The sequence below is a fragment of the Trachemys scripta genome, chromosome 2, assembly GCF_013100865.1.
Source record: "Trachemys scripta elegans isolate TJP31775 chromosome 2, CAS_Tse_1.0, whole genome shotgun sequence".
Lineage (NCBI taxonomy): Eukaryota > Metazoa > Chordata > Testudines > Emydidae > Trachemys > Trachemys scripta.
Window position 1 is genome coordinate 60,425,757 of NC_048299.1, and position 18,427 is coordinate 60,444,183.

Here is an 18,427-nt window from a genome sequence, read left to right on the forward strand (position 1 = left end):
AAGCAGCTATAGGAATGTATTGTTTCTCAACAACAGTATCCAGTGGCATTAACAGTCTGATCGTGCACTCTTTAAATCAGAAATTCAAAAAATATGGGCTCCCAGATTTAGCTAGATATGTATATCATGCTCATCGCAGTGATAAACAAGCACCAGAATGGGCCCAGAATCTCTACTATCATAAATATATGTATAATAGACCTCGGACTATGACCTACCAACCTAAAACTATTTCTCATTTTTTAGAATTAGTAAAATGTCTCCCTTACTGGATACTTGTTTGCAATGCTTTGCTTTAGCATTATTGCATTGCTTCTTAATTAGATATGGACAGTGACACAAAGAAAACTACTTTGCTTTCATAAGAGGGAACTTTAGGTCCGTAACCCACTGAAGATGTTCATGCATAAACAAAGTGTTGTTAATATTTAACATGAAACCAGCTGTCAAAAATGTAGTCAACAGTGAAAGAGCTATGATACAAGTAAAATTACTTTGTGTGATTGTGTCTCTCCAGGATGACAAGCTCCTCTGAGATGGGATTCTATCTCTTAATAACAAACAACTTCTGTCACATAGTGTTCACATCATATTGGTTTTACAAATCAATAGTGTCAAAAGTGGTTTAATGTAGGTGAAGAGGAAATAGTAAAAAGAATGATTGATCAGTGCTGGAAATAAAATATCTTATTTCAATAAAAAGTGAATTTGTGTGAATGTGATGTGTGTTAATTTGTTTTAGAAAGATTTTCTTAAGCATCAAATTACAGGATTTGAAGTAGGTTCCTTTTTGATATGCAAGCGTAAACCTTCACATTTAAGTAAACAAGCTTGAACATGCCAACAGATAATGTAGATTTTGCTCTACGTTGGATTTTTTAATTTTTATTATTCCTCAGAAATACTGGCATAAAATTCAGCCTTCATCAAACTGATCACAGCTATACATTCTCCTTCCTTCATGAACTTAGATGACTTGTTATAACAGTTGTTCAGAAATTCAGGCCATGTATCACTATGTTTATGCATGGGACTTTGAAGCCAAAGCGAGTTTTGCATGTGAGTCAGTGGAATGAATAAAAACTCTCTTACTCAACAGGGCATGTAGTTCATTTACTGTTGTAGAGTTAGAAACTAACCACTTTAGATTCAGTGATTGTTATAGGATACCAAACCCCCTGACTTAATAGTCCCAAAATTTGAAACTGGGAAAAAATGCAGGTTTGGAATTGGTAAAATTCATATAGAGTTTAAGATAAGAACAGAACTTTACAAAAGCACTGAAAAAGTAATAAAAAACAGACAAGTCAATTTAGCTGTATGGAGTTTCCATCAAGGACTAATATGAGAGACATTGCTATGCTTTGGAATGCAAATGAGCCATAGCAAGAGGGGGGATGGGCAGAGAGTGTTACTAGACTGGACATGTGCCCATGATCTTGATGTTCCACATTAAGTTAAAGACAAAGTTTGGTAGTCACAGGCTGTGGTAGGTATCACAAACTGTGTGTATGCAATGTGGTTTATTGTTTTCTGCAGCATGTCACCATGCACAAAACACACTGTTCTGGGATGAGGGTAAGTCATAGAACCTGTGAACAGTCATGCAACGTAAGGCCAGATGACGTATGGGCTTTTCATATACTCAATGTCACATTGTTTTATGACATTGTCACCAATACCAAATATCAGTTATTGCTGACATTTGGGCTTTCAGGCACACCTCTGGCAAAAAGAGCAGTCTGAATCAAAGTAATGCTTATTGGGAGCATTTTTCAATACAAAACCCTGCAAGGGGACCCCATGGGCACACAATAGATCAGGGGTCTCAAACACATGGCCTGGGGACCGCATGTGGCCCGCGGGGTTGTTTTCTGTGGCCCGCGGGCTCCTCGCGGCCCCCCTCCCCCCCAGCATTTACCTAGAGCGGCTCCAGCCCGACGCACACCGGGGGAAGGGCAGGCTCCCTGCCTGCCCTGCCCCTGCTGCTCCGGGAAGCAGCCAGAACGTGGGGAGAGGAGGGCACAGGGCTCTGTGTTGCTCTTGCTTCAGGCAGTGCCCCCAGCAGCTCCCATTGGCCGCAGTTCCCCGTTCCCGGCCAATGGGAGCTGCTGGGGGTGGTGCCTGAAGCAACAGCAACACACAGACCCCTGTGCCCCTCCTCCCTCAGGTTCCGGCCACTTCCCGGAGCGGTGTGGGGACAGGCAGACAGGTGGCCTGCCCTGCCCCCGGTGCGTGTGGGGCCGGAGCCCGCCCCCCGAACCCCTCCTGCAGCCCAACCCCCTGCTGTACCCCGCACCCCTCCTGCAGCCCAACCCCCTGCTGTACCCCACACCCCTCCTGCACCCCACACCCCAACTCTCTGCCCTGAGCCCTCACCACACCCCACACCCCTCCTGCCCTCCCTGGGGGCAGGAAGGGGGCAGAGTTGGGGTGGGGATTTCAGGGAAGGGGTTGGAATGGGGGCAGGGCCTCATGGAAGGGGTGGAGTGGGGGCGGGGCCAAGGGTGGTAGGGGGAGGTGTCAGTAATGCGGCCCTCGGCCAATGTACTAGTCCTCATGTGGCCTTCGTGGTCATTTGAGTTTGAGACCCCTGCAATAGATCATAGGGTCTACTGCTGAGAAGCACATCACCTAGCAAGAAGCAGGAGAGAATCTGTGCACTCTCCAAAAGACCCACCAGGATTTTGGCTGCTGCGTCCGCTCCCTCCTCTCAACCAGATGAGAAGAAGGGAGAGAGAAGATCTATGAATGCCTACTGCTTATCACCAAGATAAAGAAAAGGAGTCATCCTCAGATGACAGTTTACATAGATAAAAATCTGGCCCAAGGGATTGCCAAGAAGAAAGGATAAAACCCAGACATAAGGCTCTTAACTTCTTCCTGAATTCATGGACTTTAAATCGAAAATCATCTTAATATAGGACTCTTGTATACCCATAAGCATTCAACAATTGCTGGGAAATATCCTCAGGAAGCACATCTGGGAGGGTAAAATGAAAAAAAGCTCAGGAAAGTACTGCCTCAAAATTCAAAGTGTCACCAACAAATTCAGAGAGATTCTCTGAGCTCCAAACCATGACAATGTTTTGGATTCAAGCTCATTCACGTGATGATAAATCCATTGTGCCATGCCCTCTGATATACACCACAGACACGTCGGCCACCAGATTTATGTAGTTTCTAGAAAATTATTGGTTCCTAAACTTTCATACATTTCAAACAAAAAATCTTTTCTATTTTCTGTTAATATGCCATTTATAATTGCTTTTCACTGCTTCCGTATATTTTGTATGCTTCTGAGCCATATGACCAACTTTTCTCTTTTTCTTATTACTCATATAAATGTAATATTAATTTTACTGTTTGTGACCATAATAAAATATTTTGAAAAATTTGGTAACTTTAATATACTCTTTAGACAAGAAAGGGTGCAAATTTCCCATGCACAAAATAGCTACAAAACAAGTAATAAGCATCTTAATTTCGTCACTAAGATCCATTTTAAAAGGACTGCTTTTACGTGATGAACTGTCCTCACTGTTTTCCCAAGAAAGACTTCATTGTGCACACCTGCCATATATATCAACTGAAATTGTTCAGAATACTTCCTAGAAGCTCTTTTTCTAAAACTCACCTTCATTTTTAATCTCCAGAATGATAATAATCTTACATTTGCTCTTTTCACCTCCAAATATTCCATACATTTTACAAAGTGATTTACTATTTACATTCAGAAACCACTTCATCCATTGCTGAAATGCAGCCACTGGTGGAAAGAATAACAGTTTAACAATATCAGCACTGCAAACAATACGGGAGCACGAGAAGTGAAGAAGAATCTCATATCCACTTGTAACAGTATGAAGACAAGATCACTTTGTCTTCCTAATCTTAGGAGTTGATTGCCCTGTTGCAGTCCATGATTGGGACTTCGTGACACTAACCTCTATGTTTTCAAAGCAGTGTGCAGGATTTTAGCCACATAACTCCCATCAAAATCGACATGGAACACACAGGTAATCCCTAGTGCATTACCTTGAAAACTTAAAACTGAGGGAAGGATTTATGAGAAGGTTTCATTAACTGTTATTGTTGTGAAATCCTCAAGCATTAATGCTTAGAGAAAGGAAATACAAAATGACTGTAAGGGAGGCATCCTGGTTCATGAAGCAACAGATCTACCTTACACACAGTCATCGACATGCTTCTCCTCAAATGTAGGTAAAACACAGGTCATGTTTTAGTTTTTGATTCCTCCGTACTGACAGATTGTGGAATGCATCAGTAAAGCTCATTTACTTCTGAGACCAAAACAGCTCTACATCCAAAAACGATTGCAGCAGGAAGGTATCAAGCTTTGCTACTTTCCTAGGCAGGATAAGTGAGAGTATCACCTTTTTATTAACACACAGATGCTTCAAGTAATGACTAAAAGGAATGGACAGGTTCAACATTGCTTACACTCTTACAAAGTATCAAACACTGGTGCAATAATAATAGTTTCATTGTTAAAGTGTTTGTTAGATGAAGCACCTAAGCACGTCAACAAAAATATAACTAAAGACATAATTACATATAAACAATTTGCCTAAATCAATCTAAGGCAGGAGCAAAACCCAACCAAATAGTATTTTAAGTGCCTGGAATATGCTCAGAGCTGTACAAAACTTATAGACACGTCTTATCCTGCTCAAAGCTTTACCTCGGTTACAAAACATGGTTAAAGTCTCACCTACACTACAAAACAGAACTATTGGCCAGAATCCAAGCTGTGGCCAGTACAGCTTGGCACAGGTCTCAGATTGAAGGTGAGGTGGAAAGGCAAACTTTCCATTCCCTTGATCCATGACCCAGCCATGCACTGAATCACCCCCAAAAGTAACGTAGAGCAGCCTAAGACATGCTCTTAGTTATACATGCTAGAATAGTTCTCTGTGGGGCTGCGCTGTTGGCTCAGGACTACTGAAACAGTAGACTCCGGCTCTGCCCCCACTCCCTGATGTCCAGCCTGCTCACAAAGAGTCCCTGTGCTTGGTGTGGGAAGTTTGGAATGAGTGGCGTAGAGCCAACTATACCAGCTTTATGCCATCTAGGGATTCTTCTTATGTTGGGGAAACTTTGGGCAGTTCTTCTTCATCTGGAGTTGTCCCATGCATGGAGGCAGCATGGAAAAAAATACAAAGCGTTTTTAAAAAGCCTAATAACAAAATTCCAGTTTAATGAAAGTTTGATCGTATGCCAGAAGGTGGGCTAGATTAGCAGAACCATTTTAGAACTGGAAAACATTTCCTTCACTGCTCTCCAGGTTGGGAAGCTGAAAATATGGCCTGCCTAAAATAACCCAACTCTTCCCCCATCATTTAGAATTCCATTGATCCAAAGATCTTGGATGTCCTGGTATGATAGGATGCATAGGTTTTCTCTATGTAATATTCATTCTTAAAGTTATTTTTTTCAGGTTTGTACTGTCAGTTGTAGGCTACAATACATATTTGTCATGTCAAAAATATAGAGAATTGATTAATTTATCAGGCTATTAATTACTTAACTTCAGCTAGATGCCACCAGCTGAGCTACTGACTGGATGGGGCTCCGCTTCAATGCAAAGAAGTGCGGAACTCTGCACACTGACGGCAGCAAAAGGGACTCGGTGCAGACAACGGGGTTCCAGATCCAGGGTGAGCCCATCATCCCCCTGGCAGAGAGGCAGGCATACCAGCACTGGGCACGCCAACAGGGTTCCGTGTCCGGCAGACACCCGAGGACACCATCCAGGAGATCTTGCAGGATGCCGCCAAGATTGATGCCTCCCTGCTGGCACCGTGGCAGAAGATAAACGCCCTGTACACCTTCCCACGCATCTCATTCACCCTAAGGGGATCTGCCGTGGTGAAGGTGCCCTCAACAAGGCAGACAAGATCATCTGGAAGCTGGTGAAGAAATGGCTGTTCCTTCCCCAGAGAGCCAGCAATGAGCTGGTCTACATTGCCCACAGGCATGGCGGCGCCAACGTCCCCTGCATGGGTGACTTGTGCAACGTCGCGGTGATCACCCATGCCTTCCGCCTGCTGACATGTCCCGACGCCACGGTGAGGAACATTGCGGCGAACGCCCTGAGTGATGCGACAGAGAAGTGGATCGGCAGAACCCCCTCGAACCAAGAAATCGCCACCTTCCTGAGCGGCTCCCTGGATGGGGAATTTGGACGGGACGGGCGCGACATCGCTTCACTGTGGTCCCGCACTCACAACGCCACGCGTCACCTAGGGAAGCGCATCGGCTGCTGCTGGGAGTGGTGCGAGGAGCGCCAGGAGCTGGGAGTCCGGGTGCTGCACATCAGGTCCGATGACAACACCATCGTCACCCCGACGGCCAGGGGCTTGCTGGAGAGGACTCTGAAGGCCGCCATCCGCTCGCTGTATGTGGAAACCCTGAAGCGTAAACCAGACCAGGGTAAAGCCTTTGAGTTGACCAGCAAGTGGGACACCAGCAACCACTTCCTCGCCGGGGGTGGCTTCACCCGTTTCGCTGACTGGCGGTTCATCCACCGTGCCCCGCTCAACGGAGCCATCCGCCACGGGAACCGAGACAAGTGTTGCAGGAAGTGCAGCTACCCCAACGAGACCCTGCCCCACATCCTGTGCAGCTGCAAATCCCACTCCAGAGCCTGGCAGCTGCACCACAACGCCATCCAGAACCGCCTGGTGAAAACCATTGCGCCACGCCTGGGGGAGATCTCTGTGAACTGCACCATCCACGGTACCGACAGCCAGCTACGACCTGATGTGGTTGTCACCGACGAGGCCCAAAAAAGGATCAACCTCGTCGACGTCACGGTCTCCTTTGAGAACAGGACTCTGGCATTTTGCGAAGCCCGAGCTCGTAAGCTGGAAAAGTATGCCCCCCTGGCTGACACCCTGAGAGCGAAGGGGTATGAGGTGCAGATGGACGCCCTGATTGTCAGAGCCCTGGGCACCTGGGACCCCTGCAACGCACGTCTCATGCAGCGCCTCATGGTCTCAGATGCCATCCGATGGTCCAGGGACATCTACATCGAACACATCACCGGCCACTGACAGTACCAGGAGGCGTGAGCCAGAGTGACATCATTCTCCCACTACGAGAAAGAGACCAAGTGACCTTCTCCATTGGATCATATGAACTGGAACCATAAACTCCCTAAACATTAAATCTCACCAAATGAGGATCAATCCATCCTCATCATCATATCCACTCATTATACTCCACACCCGAACACAACCACTCTATGAACTTCATACCCTCATATCTCAATGTCTGTACTTTGACCCATCAACCTTTTACCCCCAATCGGGGATATTGCAGATTATGTATTCCTCATGCCATCTGATCTTAAACCAAACTTTGCACCCTCAATAATCTGTATGTTATTCCCTGATAACCAGAAACTTCTATGCTCAAACTCTGTTCACTATTTTTTTTTTAACTTCATTCTTGAAGTTATTTTTTTCAGGTTTGCACTGTCAGTTGTAGGCTACAATACATATTTGTCATGTCAAAAACATAGAGAATTGATTAATTTATCAGGCTATTAATTACTTAACTTCAGCAAAGAATTTCAGTGTCAACTTTTGTTTTTGTTTTTTTAAACTGAGTTTTCCTTTAATTGTTCTCTCTACGCAAACTAGCCTACCTTAGCTTGCTGAAAGCAGCAAAAGTTGTCTTTTCCTGCAGAATCCTGCAGGGAGGGTTTGTAAATTAGCATATCTTTGGCAGCGGCAATGATCTTGACTCTACCTGAATAATCACAGTATCTATTAAACATGCTCTTATTAAAGTGAACCAGAAAAATGATGCCTCTGTGGTAAATATGAATTTGTATATGCTATTAAAGTAAGAAGAAAATGGGTTAATAGATCAAGAGATTAGTTTTCCTCTTTTGTATCCCTCCCAACCAGCCCACACCACCTGCCAGCAGACATAAGCAGGAACTGAATTCCACTGAAAACCAAGTCTTCGGTGGGCTAATAGACTGTTACTATTCTAGTTACTGGTTTGAACTATTCAGCTCAACTATTCAGCAGTTTTCTCAAGTGCTGAATTCCCAAGTTTCAAAACTATACTAATATTCCCATAATATCCTCTTCAGACAAGGAGGCAGCTTTAAATACAGCCTTCACTCAAGTCCACTACTGAAAAAAAAAACTAACTGTATTATGAAAGGGCTCAATGTGCTTTGGTCAAAATTGCACGGCCAACTGTTTAAATCATCATTTCAAAAACCTCTGAGTGCCACAGAAATGGCAGAATTCATTAGTAACTTTGGTATATGAATTGCCATTCCTTGATTAAGCAATAAGGCACAATAAGCTGTGTGTCCTAGCGAAATATCAACACTTGCAAGGCCCTGGGGGGTAGGTGGAAAGGCAGAATCCAGGACATGCTCAGTGGAGGAGGATGTTGTTGTGAGGCGCTCCTAAAGGAAGATGTAGTTCTTTTCTCTCCCCATATCTAGGTTTGGCTAGGGGATCTGGGATAATTTCTTCTACACCCTCCTGCTTAGACCATCTTTTGGAAGTGTAGAAAGCATTATTTTCTATTGTTTAGGTCAGATGAAAAGTTAAGGACTCTTCTCTGCCCTCCATGATTAGGACAGATGGTGGTGGTGGCGGTGGTCATGATGTTTTAACCTGAGCATCCAAGCAAGTCCAGGAGAAGTTTCATCTTTACTCCCCATTTCTTGTACTGAGCATCTTCATGTAGTCTAGAAGGCAGAAGGGGAAGTGCCCAGATAGCTAGTTGGAACTCAGAACACCCAGCCAGGGAGGGGCATATGAGGCAGAGCTAAACGAGCACAAAGAGAGGGGGAAAAACTCATCTCAGAGATCAGAGGGGTAGCCGTGTTAGTCTGAATCTGTAAAAAGCAACAGGGGGTCCTGTGGCACCTTTAAGACTAACAGAAGTATTGTATGCCCCAGACGCATGTCTGATGAAGTGGGCATTCACCCACGAAAGCTTATGATCCAATACTTCTGTTAGTCTTAAAGGTGCCACAGGACCATCTCAGAGAAGTGAATAAGAAAAAGCAGAAAGCCTACAAGGAGTGGAAGATGGGAGGGATCAGCAAGGAAAGCTACCTTATTGAGGTCAGAACATGTAGAGATAAAGTGAGAAAGGCCAAAAGCCATGTACAGTTGGACCTTGCAAAGGGAATTAAAACCAACAGCAAAAGGTTCTATAAATAAGAAGAATACAAAGAAAGAAGAAGTGGGACCGCTAAACACTGAGGATGGAGTGGAGGTAAAGGATAATTTAGACATGGCCTAATATCTAAACAAATACTTTGCCTCAGTCTTTAATGAGGCTAATGAGGAGCTTAGGGATAATGGTAGGATGACAAATGGGAATGAGGATATGGAGGTAGATATTACCACATCTGAGGTAGAAGCCAAACTCGAATAGCTTAATGGGACTAAATTGGGGGCCCAAATAATCTTCATCCAAGAATATTAAAGGAACTGGCACATGAAATTGCAAGCCCATTAGCAAGAATTTTTAATGAATCTGTAAACTCAGGGATTGTATTGTATGACTGGAGAATTGCTAACATAGTTCCTATTTTTAAGAAAAGGGAAAAAAGTGATCCGGGTAACTATAGGCCTGTTAATTTGACATCTGTAGTATGTGAGGTCTTGGAAAAAATTTTGAAGGAGAAAGTAGTTAAGGACATTGAGGTCAATGGTAATTGGGACAAAATACAACATGGTTTTACATAAGGTAGATCATGCCAAACCAACCTGATCTCCTTCTTTGAGAAAGTAACAGATTTTTTTAGATAAAGGAAACACAGTGGATCTAATTGACCTCGATTTCAGTAAGGCATTTGATACAGTTCCACATGGGGAATTATTAGCTAAATTGGAAAAGATGAGGATCGATATGAAAATTGAAAGGTGGATAAGGAACTGGTTAAAGGGGAGACTACAATGGTTCATACTGAAAGGTGAACTGTCAGGCTGGAAGGAGGTTACTAGTGGAGTTCCTCAGGGATCCGTTTTGGGACCAATCTTATTTAATCTTTTTATTACTGACCTTGGCACAAAAAGTGGGAATGTGCTAACAAAGTTTGTGGATGACACAAAGCTGGGAGGTATTGCCAATACAGAGAGGGACCGGAATATCCTACAGGAAGATCTGGATGACCTAGTAAACTGGAGTAATAGTAATAGGATGAAATTTAATAGTGAAAAGTGCAAGGTCATGCATTTAGGGATTAATAACAAGAATTTTTGTTATAAACTGGGGACGCATCACTTGGAAGTAATAGAGGAGGAGAAGGACCTCGGAGTATTGGTTGATCACAGGATGACTATGAGCCCCCAATGTGATATGGCTCTGAAAAAAGCTAATGCGGTCTTGGGATGCATCAGGTGAGGTATTTCCAGTAGAGATAAGGAGGTGTTAGTACCGTTATACAAGGCACTGGTGAGACCTCATCTGGAATATTGTGTGCAGTTCTGGTCTCCCATCTTTAAGAAGGATTAATTCAAACTGGAACAGGTACAGAGAAGGGCTACTAGGATGATCTGAGGAATGGAAAACCTGTCTTATGAAAGGAGACTCAAAGAGCTTGGCTTGTTTAGCCTAACCAAAAGAAGGCTGAGGGGAGATACGATTATTCTCTATAAATATATCAGAGGAATAAATACCAGGGAGGGAGAGGAATTATTTAAGCTCAGTACCAATGTGGACACAAGAACAAATGGATATAAACTGGCCATCAGAAAATTAGACGAAGGTTTCTAACCATCAAAGGAGTGAAGTTCTGGAATAGCCTTCCAAGGGGAGCAGAGGAAGCAAAAGACATATCTGGGTTCAAGACTAAGCTTAATAAATTTATGGAAGGGATGGTATGATGGGATAGCTTAATTTTGGCAATTAATTGATCTTTGACTATTAGCGGTAAATATGCCCAATGGCCTGTGATGGGACATTAGATAGGGTGGGATCTGAGTTACTACAGAGAATTCTTTCCTGGGTGTCTGGCTAGTGAGTCTTGCCCACATGCTCAGGGTTTAGCTGATCACCATATTTGGGGTCGGGAAGGAATTTTCCTGCAGGTGAGATTGGCAGAGGCCCTGGGGTTTTTCGCCTACCTCTGTAGCATGGGGTATGGGAAACTTGCTGGAGGATTCTCTGCACCTTGAAGTCTTTAAACCACAAGTTGAGGACTTCAATAGCTCAGACATAGGGTCAGGGGTTTATTACCGGAGTGGAAGGGTGAGATTCTGTGGCCTGCGTTGTGCAGGAGGTCAGATTAGAAGATCATAATGGTCCCTTCTGACCTTAAAGTCTATGGGTCTATAAATTATGTTCTACTAGCTCTGGTTTTAGTAACTATACAACAACCAAATAGGCAATATTCAGGTGGCTGAATAGCTCCTGTACTCATGGCATTCAGAAAAATGTACTGTTCAATTCATAACATTAAATTCAATAAACAAATGTAACAGTGACTATCGAACATGCGACCTTTCAACTTTTGATGGCCAAATACAACATAATTGACAAGACTGTGACATGAGGGATTAAAAATAGATAGCTGGTTACCTGTTCATGATTCCCAATCTAGCTGAGACAGGGTCACAAGACCTGATGTGAAAAAGCCTCACACAGCACAGTATAACTTTGATGCTACAGAATATTTATGAGGGAAACACACTTACGTCATTAAACTTATTCCATAATTAGTGCAGACAGATTTTGTCATTTATTTCTTGTAGTTGGGTATACCTAGAAGCCACAACAGAAATCATGGTCCCATTGTGCTGGGCACTGTTCAAGCAAATAGTAGAGACAGTCCCTAAAGAGCTTACAAAGTGCCCAGGATCCGAGAGGAAGTATATGGTTGAGTTGGAAACTGAACACACATATCCTAAATTCCAGGCCACTAACAAAAAGACCAACCCATCCTTTCAGTTTTACTGCTTTCTAGTCTTGTCTCCTACATTGTAGGTGACAAAAATTGTTGGAAAAACCTATGTAAAAATGATATGAAAGTTAAAATATTTTTGAATACTCCCAGGGCCATCAGGATGCAGGTTAGCAATATTTTGAATACAAATTTTTTATTAATGTGAAAGTAAATTTTATAACTCCTGGCTCTCAACATACTTTCCAGTTTAACTCATTCAAGCTATGACCATTACTACTGCAGCTCCGCTTATTGCTTGAAAGGGCCCCATGAAGATGTGAAATGAAGCTACCCTATAGTGAGGTTTACTTTAGTAGTTACATATTTAGGGGGAAATAAATTTATAAAAGGTATAAGCAAATGTACAGGACCATAACCTGCCAGGTGCTGAATACTCAAAGCACAGTGCAAGTGGCATCCAACACATGGCAGGCCCGGGCCCAAATAGACTGATCTTTTTGACCTTGTGACTTTGGACTTTAAACCCATTGAAGGTCAGTTCTTTATTTTTCAGTGCATTCAGTGCACACAGATACACTCCAAATAAACAGAGGATCTATCCATGTGATGAACTCTGCAATTTAGTTCCTGGTCACATATATGGAAAATTATGCCCTTACAGCTACCCCAACAGATCATCTCTTGAGCCTTTCTAAACACAGAGAAGTCCTTCTACACTTCCACAAGTGTACAATAAACATTCTTATCAGCTTCCATAATTATCGGCTCTGATAGTTCATTGAAATGCAGTTAATACTTAAGTTCATAAGAAGAGCACAATTTCCAAAGAGTGCCACCCAACCGTATTTTTTCTAATGGATAAAATATTCAACATGCAACAAATATAGAAAGTTAGGTCTATGTCACATGCGATTTATTTTTTCCTCTAAGATACTGGTTGATAGTAGTGCTTTCTCTGAACAGCAAAAGAAACAGAATTCTATCTTGCATTATTGCATATCAAATGACTGAGTATTGGCATTTTTTATTTTAAAATGTCATTTTTACACATAGCAATTGAATATCTCAGACAGCTTACTAAAACATAAACAAGAATAAAAGACACGTCTTCCTGCTATTTTACTGTCTGTAATAAACTCCAAGGTCTATTGCCAAGAGAAAAATTTTGAGATTTACGTTTGATTATCAAGAGGAGTAAACGTTTGACCATGTCTGAAAAAACAGAGTAAGAAATCACTGTATTATCAGATTCATGCTGGATGATATGAAAAAACAAAGTCAAGTTTCCCAGTGCCTTTATTTACAGATCATCACTACACCTCTCCAACCCAACACATTGCACTGTTGCAAGGGATATTGAGATCATATATTAGACAGAAGTGGATGGCATATGGAGTGGATAGAGAACCTCTAGTTAATACAAATGGTAAAATGAAGGAAGAAAAAATGATGGGCAAGTTGGCAGAAAAAGCTGTAAGGCAAGTCAATTTTATAATTAAAAAATTATGTAGCAGAGACAATGCTAATGAGCCAAAATTCCCACAAGACTATTTTTACTATTTGTCTGATTTTGATGTCCTGATTCACCAAGACGGAAGTGTCCTCATTCAGACTTGGTAAAGGGAGTATATTCTTTTCGTTACTATAGTAGAACAGTACAATTCAAAACACAAGGGCTTCTATATTAATCTGAGTACTTTAGCCACTCACTGTCACTCCCTCACAGTTACCAGACCAGAAACTGAACTTCTCTCAAAACACATCAGATTTCTCTAGTCACATAAAACCTCAGAAATACCTGGAAGTTCTTCATAAATGTCATCGTCTATTGGTGCAGTGCTGACTGGAGGAGAAACTTGTCCAACGTCATCATATTCTTCCTCCTCAGGAATGACATTAGATCCCAAGTCTGTTTAATAGCAGTTTAGAAAATTAGCATTTATGAGAATAGAAGACGACCCAAAGTGAATGTTTGTGCAGCATACAGCACACTATTTTAACGGGAATTTTACTGAATCTTAAGAACAAATGCTACTAACAATGGAATTACTTATATAGGTCCTTGTAGAAGAAAAATATATTAACTACTTTGGTTTTCAGGTCTCAGAAAAGATCTTTAAGACACCAAGAAGATGAAAGTTGTTTAAGTTAAATTGTGCTCTTCTTCTACATACCATTTAAAGTGCTTTATGGTCATCAGATTCTCCAAGAGGTATAGGGATAGATCTATCTACAAAGAGTTTTAAGATATAGAAAATATTTGGAAAAACAGAGTCCTGGAAAAGAAAAAAAGCAATGCAAGAAGCACAATATAGCTGAGAATCAGCACATGCGGTCTGAAGCCTGGATTAAAAATGGTTCTACTGTATTATGCACATATAGAACATCAGTTAGTAGATAATGCTATTATTAATAAACATTATTAAAAACAAAGACTATTGTTTCACTGATTGACTTACCTTGCAATACAAATTTGATTTCTTGTAACCATTCCTCTGCTTCTTTGGGAGTAGCTGCTGTAAACTACAATAAGCATAATATTAATAATAGTTATAACGGTAATATAAATACAAACACCACCACATTTGTAATGGAAGGAAATGTAGCATTCTTGTCACTTCTTCAAGGAACCATTAGTAATTCTCTTCATGTCTTCTGGTACTTTTCTTGCAAGGATGCTTCTTATAATGTACAGTTAATTTTGACAAATTTACGTAATGGAAGCAGAGGATGATGGATTTGAAACTCTGATCAGCAGCTGGCAGCTGTGCAGAAAAAAGCTGCTTCTCTTCATCAATGTCAAAGCCAGAACTGATGAACAAAATTTGCCCTTGACAATTAGAAGACACCCATGAATTTCTTTAGACTGCTGGATACAGTTTTCTTAAAAATGTTCTTGTCAGATTCCAACACACTACCTGACAACTTAATTAACTGGCTTTCAACTGCAATCTCAGATATTTAAAACTTATTAAACTTACATTCCATATTGATGCCTAGCTGATAGATCTTTGAATTGCATAGCTGATATGTGCTTCTACCTTGATGTTCCTTCCAAAGCCCTAAGCAATACAATATGTATTTAACTGAGATATTTCTTCTTTGATAACTCCATTTTTTTACTATATAATTCATCCAAAAAATCAGACCAATTATATATAGATATTATAGATATAATGCTAACACTTAAATGACCAATAGATAAAAGTAATAGATTTGCTTGTTCTTGTTCAAAAAAAGATAGTATTTGAACTTAATCTGAATTTTTTCAAAATGTATTTCCTATTATATGAATGTACAGTGTAAGCAAGCCAGTGTTCGTTTTTTTCACTAATGTGTCAGGGAGAGTTGTTTTACTGAAATGTTAATGTCTCCGTAACTGGAATCATAACGGTTTTATCAATTTAATTTCAAGACGACATAAGAAGTCCAACCTGATAAATGCGTTTATCAGGAGCCGAGATTTCAAAACAGCAATCTTTCTTTCCATCCTTCCGAAGGGTATTATTCATTCTGACGGTGTATCCATCTATAGCAAATTCACCTTTCTGTTGTTTGTCTGTTGGAGATAAAAACAAAGTTAGAACTTCATTTACAACAGTGAATGTAAAAGGTCCAGCAGGTTATCATTTATTCAGATTTTGTTTTGTGTTTCCTGAATATTACAATGAACAGGGAGGTTTTTAGCAAAATAATTAGGTGATGCTTTTGGAGATAAAGCTTTATTTTAAAAGAAGGTATAAACTAAAGTACATTTTTTATGTAGGATGCCTAAGGAATCCCACAGGGAGATGTTTGCAGATGGTGGTCCTGTTTAGTAAGAAGTGCATGCTATGACATGCCTAGGGAAAGCCAAGAACTGGAACATGGAACTTATAAGACAAGTTTACCATAAACCAGTCTTTCTTTCAGTTTCAATGGGAAAACCTTTCTAGCTTATAACTTGCTGAGTCCCTTGCTAAACTTACCACCCTCATCCCTCAAAACAGTAAACTTCAAATTCACTTTTAAGCAACTGTAAAAGCCTCTCTTTCTACCGAATCCTCTTCAAGATGCACCTTCTTTGTGTAAACTCTTGAATCAATTTAGAAGCTCATTTAATACCTGCAGTGTGTTCCAAGAGAATTCTCCACCTAACACTAAAACTGTTGAATTACAAGCCAAGAAGAGGATAGAATTTGATCACAGTTCAACACTTTGGGCCATGTGTTTATATCACAGACAATTCCAGATCACAATTTTATGGTTCTTGTTTATAAGGGGCTGACTTACAAACAGCTATTCTGAAAGTGAGACATGGCTTAAAAAAAGCCAGGGTTTAAACACACAAAATGTTTGGATCAAGATATCTGTTTCTTTTAGAGACTACACTCTTCAAGGTAGGGCCTACACCATCTTTATATGTGGAAAGTGTCCAGTACAAACAAAACATGAATAAGTAACAACAACAATGTTGAGATCCATAATCTCCATATGCCATCTTGCTATACTCAAGGTAAAGATGGCTGAAGTCTGCACTGTAAATCTTCATCAGTGATACTTCGCCCACTCGTAGTATGTTATTGTGTACATGAGAGCTAAATAACGAAAGTAGCACTAAGGCCTTTATTACACTAGAAAAATATTCATTGCTGATGAGTATTAGCAATGGGTTCACTTAAACCAGTGCTGAAAGTGTGGCCAAGGACAAATAATTTTCAGCACCTCTTCAGAAACATCAGTATAACACCTGTTGTCAGCAAGGGATACGTTTCCTGATAAGGGTAGGAAAGGCTTAAGAGACAATGGCATTCCACAGAGTTGTTGCATATCTAGAAAACTTGTAGAAAAGTTCAGCTATTCTCCACTTCTTCGACAGTGAAATTAATTTCACCTGCACAAAGCCCAAGCAATTGGATTTTACTTGGAGGAAATGGTACCATACACTGGACTTTGGGGGCTAAGGTGCAAAGGGAGTTGCGTGATGGTGAAGGTCTATCCCCCTTGCCATCCTGGGGACAAAGCAGAGGGATGCAGCACTGCCTTGTCACATAAATACAAATCCTGTGGTTCCTTTCTTGACCTGCCCATATACCCATTTATGCAGAGTCAGTGTGGTGGTGATGCCAGGGTTGCATAGTCAGTCACCATACAACTACTCTGCTGGCAGCCCCACATGCACACAGTCCCAAATCTATTTGTGCTGCCCAACTACAATAGAGTGAGTTTTCCCCCAGGCCAAGTAAACATTGAATAACAAATTTGCACAAATGAATTAAGAGCATAAAATTGAGTTCTCTGCCTCCTTCTCCTATTCACTTCCTCCAATAACTTTTACTATGTCTACATTAACTACTGTTATATAGTATTAATATTTTATGTCTGTTCACTCCTCCATCCTCACCACATGCGCAAAATTCATGGAATTATATATTATCATACTGAGGCAGACACTAGAAATAATAACTTGCAACAGGCTAACCAAGTCCCTTTTCAATGAAATTCATTTCAGTCTAGAAATTTTATTGTTCATTCACTTATGACCTCAGGGAGCAGATGAAGTAGACTACATTAATTTCTCACTCTCTGTGCTGGAAGTTTATCAAAACCCAGAAAGACAGTAGCACGAAGATGGAATAAACAAATACCAGGTTCAAAAGGTAAAACCATTTTGTCAAGATAAAAATGAGGCAAGTTATTCAAATTTAGTATCTTGGAATATTTGTGAGAAATTCTCTCTCGTACTGATGACCACTTTATATGGTAATACAGTTTTTCAGAGTTACTCTAGAATGATCTCTATACTGTACAAGTTTCTTCAAAAAAACAATACAATTAGACTACAAAGAATGCAATACAGACTGCAATAAATGCGAGCACAGCATATGCTGTTCATATTGTCTTGGATTGTTTTATTGTTTATATTATCATTGGTTTATCTCTCAAAACACACAACTCCAGTGCTAATGATAACTACTTGTGTGCACCAGCAAGAAAATATATGCCCTTACTATTAAATTCTTCCAATCAACTTTACAAAATAAGCTACCTACAGTATTGCAGTTTTCTCTCCCTGGTCACATGTGCAATAAAGGACTCCCAACTAAGGCCCTGATCCTGTAAAGACTTTCACACACACTTGACTCTATGCACTGTGAGCAGTCCCACTCAATAGGACTGCTCCCAGGCCCCCATTCAAAGCCCAGTGAAGTCAATGGACAGATGCTCATTGACTTCAATGGGCTTCGGGTCACTCCCACAGTGTATAAATTAAGCATGTGCATGAGTCTTTGCAGGATCAAGCCCTCACTGAGCAAATTCCATTTTTGTATTTTTACAGAGGTATTCATGCAGTTATCAGTTTACAACAGAAGTATATTTCTGGATACCTTGAGCTCTATTGTGGTGAAAAGTTAAACGACTGTTACCATTTTAACTAAAATAGCTCAGACTTAAAGATTTTTACTTGAATTTGGAAGTTAGTTTCCTACTTTTTTTAGTGTCGGCATATTTTAGGCATGCATGGATTCT

At 40.9% G+C, this 18,427-nt stretch overlaps 1 protein-coding gene across 1 annotated transcript in view; it reads right to left on the reverse strand.

Annotated features, from left to right (window-relative positions):
* Positions 1-18,427, reverse strand: part of SKAP2 (src kinase associated phosphoprotein 2) — a 150,036-nt gene that overhangs the window by 27,876 nt on the left and 103,733 nt on the right. Inside the window, exons 7-9 of the mRNA XM_034760674.1 lie at positions 15,352-15,476; positions 14,377-14,440; positions 13,716-13,826 (exon numbers count right to left, since the gene is read on the reverse strand). Coding sequence (XP_034616565.1) covers positions 13,716-13,826; positions 14,377-14,440; positions 15,352-15,476 — 300 coding nt within the window. The remainder of the gene's footprint in view (positions 1-13,715; positions 13,827-14,376; positions 14,441-15,351; positions 15,477-18,427) is intronic.